The following is a 12,949-nucleotide window of genomic DNA, read 5'->3' on the forward strand; positions in this document are numbered from 1 at the left end:
CCAGGCGGGTCTTGAACCCGCAGGCTCAGGCAATCCACTCACCTCATCCTCCCAAAGGCGCGGGATTATAGGCTGAGCCACCAAACCCTGCCTTTTTTCCTTTTTTGAGTCGAAGTCTCACTCCAGGCTGGAGTGTAGTGACATGCTCATGGATGTCACATCCTCGACCTGCTGGTCTAAGGTGATCCTTCTGCCTCAGCCTTCCAAGTAGCTGAGACTACAGGTGTATGCTACCACGCCTGGCTAATTTTTTTATTTATTGTAGAAGACAAGGTCTTATCAAGCTTCCCAGACTGGTCTTGAATGCCTAGGCTCAGGCAATCCTCTCGCCTTAGTCTCCCAAAGTGCTGGGATTGTAGACATGAACCACCACGCCCACCTGGTGACTCTCTTAAAAAAAAAAAAAAAGCCTTTAGTTCCAGCTACTCGGAAGGCTGAGGCGGAAGGATCGCCAGAGCCCAGCAGGTCGAGGCTGCGGTGGCCAGGAGCGGCCACTGCACTCCAATCTGAGCGACAGAGTGAGACTCCAACTCAAAAAAAAAATGGAATAACAATAATGTTTGTAGGGCCTCTCTGAAAGTGCTTGGAATTCCCATCAGCATTGGATGCCCTGAGAAGGGCAAGGAATGTGGAGAATTCAGAGTCTACATAGCTTGGGCGACTGGTGGGCTGAGCTTCAGGGCTCAGTCATGGGAAAAGAGACTCTGGTCTGAAATGGTGTGGAGCGAGATGGGAGTCAGACTCCAGAAAAAAGCCCAGGCGGTGTGTGGTGGAGCCCCTCAGAAAAGAGAATGGGGATGGGGCCAGGTTGCCATCATTGGTCCTCGTGCACAGGCCCTAGAGGCCACGCAAGGCCTGGGTACAGTGGCTGCTGTGGCTGCAGACTCACATCCTCAACTGGAATACCCACTGCGCAGGGCCCCTGGAGCTAGTCCCAATCTGTTTCCTTCTATTCTTTGACAGGAAGCTCCTGGAGAGCCAGCCCCCACCCCCACCCCGCCCCAGCACTCCCTCTCTCTTCTCCACTATGGACAGAGCCTCCACCGAGCCGCTGCCTGCCTGTCACAAGCCCCGCTGACATGGGGACCAAAGGCGCCACGCCGCTGTGCTGGGCGATCCTGGGCTTCCTTCTGCTCCGAGGTAAGAGGTGCCTGCGGCTTCCCTTCACCAATTCCTCCCTCGGCCCACAGGCCTGGCGCCGGCCCCTCCTTCAGGGCACACATGCTTCCCATCGCGGCTGAGTCCCAGGGAAATTCCAGGGCCTTTCCATGGAGGAAATTAGTTGGGTTGGGGGTCCTGATGACCAGGCAGGGGTAAAATAGAGATACAGTGAAACCCTGTTGTGGGAAGTTGTCCAGGGTGGGCTCCCCATCGAAGCTGTCTCCTGAATTGTGAGAGGCGTGTGTCTGGGTGTGAGACTGAAGCCAGAAAGCTCCTTCTAGGGTCTGCGCAGGCCTCAAAAGCCAATGGCTGCCCCCTGGTGCCTCACTCCCTGGTCTGGGGGCAGGGCTGACCCCAACTACTCTGTCAACTGCTCTGACACAAAATTGTCTGCACCTTGGGCATTCCAGGTGAGCTTTCTTCTTCCTTCCTATGAGGAGTAATATCCTGGGAATTATAAATGTTGACTTTAAACTCAAGTCACAGCAAGAGGGACTCAGGTTAGACACAGAGATATGTATAACATTCTCATCTGGGGGCTAGATGAGATGCCCTCCGGAGGAGATCATTTGGAATGCATGCCTCTCAAGCAGGGCTCACGTAGGGCCCTCTAATTAGGGAGCAGTTGCTGGGAATCCTAAGTCCAGGACATTCTGACTCACAGGGCAGCAACTTCCCTTTGGTTGTTCCCCCCAGCCCCTCCACCCCGGCCCCAAGTCCTCTGCTCTCAAAGCAGCATAAAGAGATTCCCGATAGTGCTTGGATGGGGGCCCTTTCTCGGAGGTGGGGTGAGAAGGCCAGAGTATCAGAACACTCTGCCTCCTGGAGAGGTGAGACATTTCTCTAAAAGCCCATGAGCTGGGGGTAAAACTCCGATTGTCCCCATCACCCTCCCCCATAGGATCCCAGGTCGGGGGCTGTTGTGGGAACTGCAGGTGAGGCTCCTGAGGGGGCGTGTTCAAAGGCCTGGATTTCCCCCAGCTTCCCTACCCACTGTCCTCCCCCAGGCACCTGGCAGTGCTCTGTATAAACTCTACCTGAGCCACTATCACCACCCTGATTTCGTAAGCGTGCATCCTGAGTGCTCACAGCTCCCACTTTGGTGGACAGAGGAATCTGAACACATTTGAGTCCCTAAAGGGGCCTGACAACAGATACACAGAGCCAGGGCAGATCTGAGACTTGGAGGGTTTGAGAGAATGGGGCACAAAGGGTCTAACTTTTTTTTTTTTTTTGAGTTGGAGTCTCACTCAGTTGCCCAGACTGGAGTGCAGTGGCTGCTCCTGGCCACCGCACCTCGACCTGCTGGGCTCCAGCGATCCTTCCACCTCAGCCTTCCAAGTAGCCGGAATTACAGGCACGCGCTGCCACACCGGGATAATTTTTTGATTTATTGTAAAGATGAGGTCTTGCCAAGTTGACCAGGCGGGTCTTGAACCTGCGGGCTCAGGCAATCCACTCACCTCAGCCTCCCAAAGGCACGGGATTACAGGCTGAGCCACCGAGCCTGGCTGGATCTAGCATTTATTGAGCACGGATTGGCAGGCATGGCGTTAAGTGCCTTGTATGCATTTTCTTTTCCTTACAACTTGTGAGGTACTAATATCACTTGCATTTTGAAGAAGAGAGAACTGAGGCCCAGATCAGTCAGTAAGTGGCAGAGCCAGGACTTGAACGCAAGCCTGTGAGACTCTAAAATCCCTGATTTTTACTACTAAATGATACTCTTGAGGAAAATGGGTGGTGGAGGGCTGAAATAGACTGGAAGGAAATAAAGCAGGTTGCAATTAGGGAGGGGAGACCAGGAAAATCAGAAATTCCCGTGACAAGAGCACTTGGGGCATCTGCATGTGCAGTGGTCAGAGACACCTGGCCTTCAGACACAGATGTTCCCTAAGTCCCTCCACTACTCACTACTCACAGAGGAATCTTTTGGGTGACAAGTTTGTGGAAGGGGAGGGGCGGGAGGTAAAGAGAGCATGCAACTGGAACTTGAAGCCCCCTGAAGCTTGTGACTTTGGAACTCCTTCTCAGTCACTAAATAGTTTTCTTTGTTTTTTTTTTTAGTTGAAGTCTCACTCTGTTGCCCAGACTGGAGTGCAGCGGCCGCTCCCGGCCACTGCAGCCTCGACCTGCTGGGCTCCGGCGATCCTTCCGACTAAGCCTTCCAAGTAGTTGGAACTACAGGCGCGTGCTACCATGCCTGGCTAATTTTTTGATTTGTTGTAGAGATGAGGTCTCACCGAGTTGCTCAGGTGGGTCTCGAACCCACAGGCTCAGGCAATCCACTCACCTCAGCTTCCCAAAGGCGCAGGATTACAGGCTGAGCCACCGAGCCCGGCTTCCAACAAGTTTTAACTTTTCTTTTAGTCCCCCACCCAACAAGGGAATGGGGGTGTCAGAAACAGTGACCTAGAAAAACATGGCACAGGGTTTGGGCAAGCTTGGCATAGGCGACAATGAACTCTACCCTATCCAAGTGATAGCTGTGAAGGAAGGCAGCAGCGGTTGAAGGAAAATAAACAGACCAGCATGGTGCCGCAGGCTGGGGTGGGCCCTGGCAAGCAACTGCCTCTGTCCACCCAGGCCTGGGCTTGGTCCTCCCTGACGATGACAGGCCAGGGAGCAGGAGGGCCTGGCCAGGGGCTACAGTCCCAGACCCAGCAGAGGGACGGGAACCCAGCTGGGCGGCTCCACTTCCCCGCGTTGTTTTCCTTTCACATTGTTCACAGGTTTTGAGAATGATTTCATTGTGGAAAACGAGCAAACACAACCTGACCTCTCAGGTTCCACACATAGGGGCACACCAGCCGCACAAAACATCTGCATAGAGGCCCACAGCACATGTGTCTATACAAGAAAGCCAGGGAGGCCTTCTGACCCGGGATTCCTGGCAACCGACTCTTCCCTGGGCTTGACCAATCACAATTATTTCCAAAGTGGCCTCTGCTTGTATGAGTAAATGTGTTGTTCATTCTAGAGCTTTCCTGCCTCCTGTATATACCTCAAAACTTGCTTCCTGTGCAGGACCCTACCTCCAGCTGGGTAAGGGCAGAGAGAGCCTGGATACAAGCCCTAGATCCTATCCCCATCTCATTCACCTTCCCATCTTTCCATCCCCTTACCTTGGGACAGGGCCAGGATGACAGTCATGGGGGAGTGTGGAGCAGGGGGATATGAATGACCCAGTGGTAACTTAGAGTAAACATTAGCCTCAAGACCTGGAGTTCTGGGTCCTTCCTTGTCTAGATGTGGTGGGTCATTGGCCCTCTGTCCTTGGACATGTCACTAGTTTAAATTAACCTTCCCGGCTGGACATGGTGGCAAACGCCTGTAATCCCAGCACTTGGGAGGCAGAGGTGAGAAGATTGCCTGAGACCATGAGTTCGAGACCAGCTTGGGCCACATGGCGAGACCTTGTCTCTACAATAAATCAAAAAATTAGCTGGGCATGGTGGTGCACACCTGTAGTTCCAGCTACTTGGAAGGATGAGGCGGAAGGATCACCTGAGCCCAGCGGGTCGAGGCTGCGGTGGCCGTGAGCGTGCCATGGCACTCCAGCCTGGGCAACAGAGTGAGACTCTGACTCAAAAAATAAAATAAAATAAAATAAAATAACTTTCCCCTGACTTTGTGTCAGGTTGGTATCATACCCATGTAGGACTGAAGAGACAGGAAAAGACACTGGGACTCCAAAACATGAGGTGGTGACAGTGCTGTGGAGCCACAGTCTCAGAGGAAGCCAGTGCCATGAACTGGAGCCCATGTCCTTTAACCCTCTGCCGAGTGTGTCTGCCTTTAGCATGGGAGGCTTAGGAAGTAAGAAGCCTGGGCTCCTCTCTGGACTCTGTGTTGGCCAAGAGACTTACCAAGCTGGTCTATGTGCTTTGCTTTCTCCTGCAGGCCACAACTCCCAGCCTACAACAACCCAGACCTCTCGTCTTCAGGGTAAGATCCAACACACAGGTCTCCTCCTGCGTTTAGGCCTAGGAGCTCAGGAAGGACAAGAGGAGCTCTCCACCAGTTTAGCAGTAACCTCAGGTGATGGGGCTGGAGCCAGAGCTCTCAAGAGTTCCTCCAAGGCAGAGCTCGCCTAGGGGCTTTTTTTCAGCCTGACCCAGTCTGACATGTCTTTTTTTTTTTGAGTTGGAGTCTCACTCTGTCACCCAGGCTGGAGTGCAGTGTCACGCTCACGGCCACTGCAGCCTCGACCTGCTGGGCTCAGGCGATGCTTCTGCCTCAGCCTTCCAAGTAGCTGGAACTATAGGCGTGCGCTACCACGCCCGGCTAATTTTTTGATTTATTGTAGAGATGAGGTCTTGCCAAGTTGCCCGGGCTGGTCTCAAACCCACGGACTCATGCAGTCCTCTCACCTCGGCCTCCCAAAGTGCTGGGATTATAGGCTTGAGCCACTGTGCCCGGCCTCTAACATGTCTTAAAGGAGAAGAGAGATAAATGGTTGGGAGTGGGACTGGGATGGGGAGAAAGATTCACCAGATGTGGGAAAGAAGAGAGGGAGACAGAGCAGAGGGGTACAGTGCACTCCTGAGCCTCAGATGGTCTGATTCAGGACTTCGGCAGCATAAGTCTGACCACAGAGCTCATTCTCCCAACACAAGTGAGTGAGTGTGGCAGCTGATTTCCCCATCCTGCCCTGCGGCCCCTGTTTCAGAGAGCGAGGGAGTGTAGTGTTGCCAAACCTCCCACTTCCAACTCCCCATCTGCCCCTGTCCTTGCAGGAGACATCTCTTCCTCAGAGGCTAACAGCCCAAGCCCTCTGTCCAGCATTGGTACCCCAGGTACTGTGCCCTTCAGACTACAAATGCTGTCCAGGGAGGGCCCAGTGAGGAGCCAGGTGCAGTTTCTGCCCTAAAGGAGAATGTAGACTAGAGGGAGACAAACAAGGAAACAGACTGACCAAGCAGGGTGGGAAGGACTGTGGTGGTCATAAGCAGAAGGGGTTGTGGGAGCCCAGACAAATGTCAGTCACTTCAGAAAAGGGAGGCCAGCGATGATTCCCAGAGTGGGTGGCCTCTGAAGCCGAGCCTGAGAAGGAGTTAGATGAGCAGTGAAGACTGTGGAGCAGAGGGCAGTAGGACTTCCTCCAGGCAGAGGGAACTGCACAGGTAAAGGCCCAGCGGTGAATGAGAGAATGGCCCCTTCTGGAACTGAAAGCAGTAAAGAAAAGGAGGTTTTAGACTAGAGAGCCCTCCCTGAGCATCTGCTGGCTGAGGCCCTGAGCAGGCCCATGTGGCCTTCCTCATTCACAGCAGCTCCAAAGGAGGACTCCCAGGCAGCCATGGTAGCGAGCACGCCTGTGACGCCGAGGTCAAGCACCGTGGATGGCCCCTCCCCATCCTTTCTGGACCTAACTTGGGCCCAGACTCAGAAACACACAGCAGGACTTGGTGAGTGCCCAGGGCGGGTGGTGGGGGTTAAGGACACTAGGTTATGCCTGGATGGGTTCCTCTTTCCGTCTTCAGGAAGCCCCAGTATTGCCCCACGATCAGGGGTCTTGAGTCCAGCATCCATCTCAGGCACCCTGGTTTGGGAAAGAATGAGAGGTTCGGTAGGGAGGCAGGAGCTGGGGCCTGGTCACAACGAAGGTAAATGGAGCCTGGACTTGGGACCAAGGAAGGTATAGCCAGAGGGGGAGGGGGAGGAGGAGGAGACCCCAGAATGAAGGAAAAGAGAGGCAGAAAAGGCCAGGAAAGGGCTAGACTCTTCTCAGGGCACATTGACCCTCAACCTACAGAATGGGAGAAGATCTGTGGGGGGTGGATGCCTGCCATCTTGGTCATGCTGTTTCGTGGTGCAGGCACAGGTGCCCCAAGCAGCAGTGGCAGTGGCGGAAGCAGCACAAGCAGCGGTATGTCCTGTCTATGCTCACAAGGAAGAGAAGCCGGGGGAGATGTCGGTGACCCTTTCTCTTATCTTCTCCCTTGGTTCTCAGATTTTTTTTTTACCTTTCCTGACTTATCTGGGAGCGGGGTAAGGAGAGATAATGGAACAGCAATCAGGCCTGAAGCACAGTGAGTTGAGGAGGGAAGACAGGGGTAACCATTTGCATTTTCCCCTCACCTGGCAGCCTGGCTTGTTGGATGTGCCTGAGCATAAGCACGGGGATCCTTCTTACCTCCCAGCTCAAACCTTGGCAGACACGGATGACTCGGTCTTGCCTGGTCTGTCTTTCCATCGCTGCAGCATAATTCCCTTTCTTCTGGGCCCCAAGGGCTGGTGGGAAGAACACATGAGAGGAACATCCTGAACCCTCTGGGGTCCTCTAGAGCCGGTAACATGAGCAACTAGCAATGCTGTTCACATGACTTCACATCACCAGTTCTGACCTCTGTCCTCATGAGATCTGGTCATGGTGGCAAGGAGGAAGTTTATTCGTAGGGTATGCGCTCTTTCTGTGGTCTTCTACCTGTGGGAGGCCAGAGGGAAGCTAGCTCTCTCTGGTAGGCTTGTCAGTCCCCTTCACAGTGCACTTAACCCCACTCCATTTCAGACACATCTCAGAATGTTACCTCTAACTCAACCATCGTGAGCCTGAGCACAAGAGAAGCCTTGACCATCCTGCCCAGCCCCACGTCAGAGACAGTGCTCACTGTGGCTGCGTTTGGTGAGAGTCGGGGGGGAGAAGTTGAAATTGACTTGGACTCTGGGTCTGGAAACACAGGTTCAAATCTCACCCATTTATTCCAAGAATTTCTGGCCCATGAGGAAGGCCCTGGTGGGAGGGAGGCCTCTGGACTCCTAGTCAGCTCTTCTTGGCTCTGCTGGATTCTCTGTCATGCGGGGGATAGAGCTGGGCTGTGGAGCCCACTGTGGCTAGGGACCACTGACTGAGAGCTCATTTGTTCAGCAGAGAAGTGGAATTCACTCTGCCCCCAGATCCTGGCTACGCAGTACTTAGCTGGAAGGAAATTCTGGACTCTTGTGCCCCTCAAGACCACTTCTCTGCCTCCCCTTCACCTTATTCTCTTCTCTGCTCAGGTGTTATCAGCTTCATTGTCATCCTGGTGGTCGTGGTGATTGTCCTAGTTGGTGTGGTCAGCCTAAGGTTTAAGTGTCAGAAGAACAAGGAGGCTGAAGGTGCATGCCTGACTGTGGGGACCCCCTGCCCCTCTTTGTGGAGGACCCAGAGCTAGAGTCGAAGCTGACACCAGCCTGGAGCTGAGGAAAGGAATGGCACATGAGCACTACTGCATGAGTTGGGAGGGCCCCTTGGGTGGGCTTGGAACTGGGCCCCGAGTTACAACATGTGACCCCAATCTGGGCCTTTGGATTTTTACAGATCCCCAGAAACCAGGGAGTTCCGGGCTGTCTGAAAGGTAAGACTGTCGGAAGTGTAAGGGAAGAAACTTCTTTTTTTTGAGTTGGAGTCTCACTCTGTCGCCCAGACTGGAGTGCAGTGGCTGCTCCCGGCCACCGCAGCCTCGACCTGCTGGGGCTCCGGCGATCCTTCTGCCTCAGCCTTCCGAGTAGCCGGAATTACAGGCAAGCACTACCACGCCCGGCTGATTTTTTGATTTATTGTAGAGATGAGGTCTCAACCGCCCAGGCGGGTCTCGAATCCGCGGGCTCAGGCAATCCACTCACCTCAGCCTCCCAAAGCGTGGGATTACAGGCTGAGCCACCGAGCCCGGCTGGGAAGAAACTTCTATCTGAACTCCCACTCCCCAACTCCAAGAGGGAACCAACACTTCCTGCCTTCTACACATACACACACACATACCCCCCACATACCGTATCCACATATCACATACCCACACCTCACATGCACACCCCCACACTGCACATACCTATCACATACCATACACACCCACACACTACACATATGCACCTCTTACACCACACATACACCCACCACATATCTATGCCACATACACCTACCATACACACCATACCACACACACACACACACACACACACACACACACACACCACACACATCCCATATCACGTACCACATACCCACACCAAACATATATCATACACATATCCTATACCCCCCCACACACACACCCATACTACACCGGACTACGAGGACAGACCTGAAAAAGAGCAATTAAGTGACAAGAGATGGACTGAAATTCTTCTTTTTTTTTTTTTGAGTCGGAATCTCATTCTGTTGCCCAGGCTAGAGTGCAGTGGCATGCTCATTGCCACTGCAGCTTGCTTCAATCTGCTGGGCTCAGGTGATCCTTCCACTTCAGCCTTCCAAACAGCTGGAACTACTGGCATGAGCCACCACACCTGGCTAATTTTTTGATTTATTGTTGAGACAAGGTCTCACCATGTTGCCCAGGCTGGTCTTGAACTCCTGGGCTCAGGCATTCCTCTTTTTGCAGCCTCCCAAAGTGCTGCAATTACAGGCGTGAGCCACTGTGCCCAGCGGACTGAAACTCCTCTAAGCAAAGCCTCTATTACCCCACCATGAAAAGAGCAGAAATCAGATTCAAATAAAGAAGACAGCCCCTCCAAGCTTAGGAACCACTTACTGACTACCCACTGTGTGCCAAGCATGATGTACATATTTTGTAATATTATCTCTAATCCTTCCAGCAATTCTTCAAAGTAGATACCCTCCTCCTCTCTAACCCAGACTCCCCTTCCTCCCCCAGCTGCTCCACAGCCAATGGAGAGAAAGACAGCATCACCCTCATCTCCATGAAGAATATCAACATGAATAACAGCAAAGGGCATCTCTCAGCAGAGAAGGTCCGTGTTTCTGTCTCTTCCTTCCTTCCCCAAATTCACCTCCCCTCTCCTCCTCCTGCTTGCGTGCTAGTTCCTCAGTCAGAAAGAAAATACTTTCCTTTTTTTTTGAGTTGGAGTCTCACTCTGTCGCCCAGACTGGAGTGCAACCGGCTCTCCCGGCCAACGCGGCCTCACCTGCCGGGTTCCAGCGATCCTTCCGCTTCAGTCTTCCAAGCAGCTGGAACTACAGGCGCGCGCTACCACACCCAGCTAATTTTTGATTTATTGTAGATGAGGTCTCGCCAAGTTGCCCAGGCGGGTCTCGAACCCGCAGGCGCAGGCAATCCACTCACCTCGGCCTCCCAAAGCGCTGGGATTACAGGCTGAACCACCAAGCCCGGCCAGAAAATACTTTCAAAGGCCCAGGTTCTTCTACCCTCTCCCCTAAGAAGTTTACCCTTCCTTATTATGCATTTATTTTGCAGGTTCTTTAAAAGCAACTTTGGGTCCCCATGAGTCCAAGATGATACAGCTGCCCTTTGACTGTAAGGAGGAAGAAATGGAACTGGTGGAGGAAATGACCCACATGTAAATTATTTTATCATTTGGTGTCTGATCCCAGATCTAAAGGGCGCTAGCATTCCTCCAGATCTGGATGCAAGTCTCCAGTGACTCTTTCCCATATGGACAGCCCCTCTGAGACACAGCCTGCTCCCCCCGCTTTCTCGGCGTCTCAGAAAAGAAGTTGATAGAGCAAGAGAGCAAGCAAAATGATGAGGTGGAGTGATCCTTTCTACTTTGTATTAAAATTATTTTTTGGCCTGCAGTCTAATTTATTTTAAGGTCTATGTTCCCATGCACATTTCTAAACAGAATGTCCTAGGCCAGATTTGCATGTAAGTTTCTGCCCTTGTGGGCAGCTCTCTGAGAAATCTGGGAGGTAGAGGGGACTTTTTGTCAGGTTCACCTAGGTTTGTTTGTTGAGTTGGGGGGTGTCTCACTCTGTTGCCAGGGTTGGAGTGCAGTGGCATGCATGATCATAGGTCACCCCAGCTTCAACCTCCTGATTCAAACAATTCTTCAGCCTCAGCATCCTGAGTAGCCGGGATTACGGGCACACGACTCCATGCCCTGCTAAATTTTTGATTTTCAGTAGTGACAAGTTCTTGCTATGTTGTCCAGGCTGGACTTGAATTTCTGGGCTCAGGCAATCCTTCTGCTTCAGTGTTCCAAAGTTCTAGGATTATAGTGAGTCACCATGCCTGGGTCACTTTATATTAGTCCTGCCAAAGCAAGGCCTCAAAAAATTAGTGAAAAACGTGAAGTTGTTCCTCTCTACAGAAATGTTTAGTAAAAGATGAAAGATTTATATGATATGAGGAGAGATCAGAGTGTCACCTGGTTTATTAAACAGGGTTAAGGCAGTTGACTAACCACCCCAATAGAGAAACAAGGGACCGTAAACAGTGGCCAAAAGAAGTTTTGACTGGGAAACGCCAGTGGGGAGAGCTGAATCATACGAAGGCACATGTCCCCTGCCTGTCCCAGGGTAGATATGCACCACTTTGGTCCTAGCTATGGGACAAAAGTTTGCCACGAGGTTAGGTCTGTGACTTCATAAACCCCAAATCCACCCACTTTACCTCATTTGGCTGTTATCTTCGTGTCCCAGAAATGGAATAAAGGGTCACAGAAATGCTGTAAAGTCATTTAAAGAGGAGAAAAGAAAGGCAGAGTCTGCTTTCTTGGTATTAGGCACCTCTACCGTGGTACTGGTTTGCCAATGGAGGACCAAGGGATTCTCACAAGTCGCCTGTGTGTGTCCTCAGGGATCATCTGACTTTATAAGCGACCGCTCACAGGCGGTTTAGAACACCGGGAACACAGCTAGCTCATTCTGAAGCAACAATAGGCTGTTTTCTTCTGGTTTAGACTTCACAAGATGATACAAGAGGAAAAACCTAGAACAAAAAGTTTCATTCTGTCTCATTAAAACTATTTAAATGAGGCTGAAGAAACCTACTACATTCTAAAATCCTCTAGGGCAGGGCCTGTCACCTGCTCATGTCTGCAGCTCCTGGGGCACACTGTGCCCAGCACATCTTATGTAATGGCTCTTGGGTGAAGGAACTCTGCTCATGAGGTTGGCCTCTGCCACAGACTTACAGCTTGCCTTTGGTGAAATCATCTCCCTTCTCCAATCCTGCCTTCTTACTTTTGAAGTGAAGTGGCTGGACTTCTTGACATTTGCTATCATTTCTAGTTCCCATATTCCACAGTTGTATAAACTCCAGACGTAAGAAAAAACGAACACAACCCGTGGAGTGGCGATGACTGGGTGGCTCTGGGCATGAATGTGACATTCTCATGACTTACATTTCCCTGCGTATTAACAGGGAAGAATGATCCCTACCTGGTCCCATCCATCTCACAGGCTATTGAGTAGGTAAAATGCAATAACACACATGGAGAGACTTGGGAAGTGAAAGTACTAGTCAGCAGTTGCGGCAGACAACCTGGAGCACCACCACCCAGGTCCCACCCCAGGATCAAGGCACTTGTCCCAGTTGCTGGGAGCGTTGGCAGCTGAGGGCTCACAACTGCCTGATGACTGGCTACTGCGGGCTGAGGGTGGGGATAAAGACTCCTCGCCTCAATTTCTCCCCCGCCCATTTCTGCTTCCCTTACTCCTCACAGCTGTTGTTCCCAAGAGTACTCAATAAACCTTCAGTATGCAAATCTCAGAGTCTATTTCCTGGGGTACTCAACCTATGACAGCAATACTATAGTATTTTAAAAATAATTAGTGTAAGCCAGGCTTGGTGGCTCAGCCTGTAATCCCGCCCTTTGGGAGGCCGAGGTGAGTGCACTGCCTGAGCCCGCGGGTTCGAGATCCCCCTGGGCAACTTGGCGAGACCTCATCTCTACAATAATTCAAAAAATTAGCCGGGCGTGGTGGCGCGCGCCTGAGTTCCGGCTACTTGGAAGGCTGAGGCGGAAGGATCGCCGGAGCCCGGCGGGTCGAGGCTGTGGTGGCCGGGAGCGGCCGCTGCACTCCAGTCTGGACGACAGAGTGAGACTC

General features: G+C 52.2%; 1 protein-coding gene across 1 annotated transcript; it reads left to right on the forward strand.

The window, feature by feature from the left end:
* The first annotated feature begins 1,079 nt into the window (after positions 1 to 1,079).
* On the forward strand, positions 1,080 to 10,699 carry ECSCR (endothelial cell surface expressed chemotaxis and apoptosis regulator). The gene is made up of 10 exons (XM_008054643.2): positions 1,080 to 1,140; positions 5,065 to 5,109; positions 5,901 to 5,960; positions 6,432 to 6,569; positions 6,980 to 7,030; positions 7,673 to 7,786; positions 8,161 to 8,259; positions 8,462 to 8,498; positions 9,792 to 9,888; positions 10,353 to 10,699. Exons 1-10 carry the CDS (start codon positions 1,080 to 1,082, stop codon positions 10,359 to 10,361), a joined length of 711 nt encoding a protein of 236 aa, XP_008052834.1. The 3' UTR covers positions 10,362 to 10,699.
* Positions 10,700 to 12,949: the final 2,250 nt, after the last annotated feature.

This window comes from Carlito syrichta, unplaced genomic scaffold (assembly GCF_000164805.1).
Source record: "Carlito syrichta isolate Samal-C Ts95f unplaced genomic scaffold, Tarsius_syrichta-2.0.1 Scaffold297319, whole genome shotgun sequence".
Classification (NCBI taxonomy): domain Eukaryota; kingdom Metazoa; phylum Chordata; class Mammalia; order Primates; family Tarsiidae; genus Carlito; species Carlito syrichta.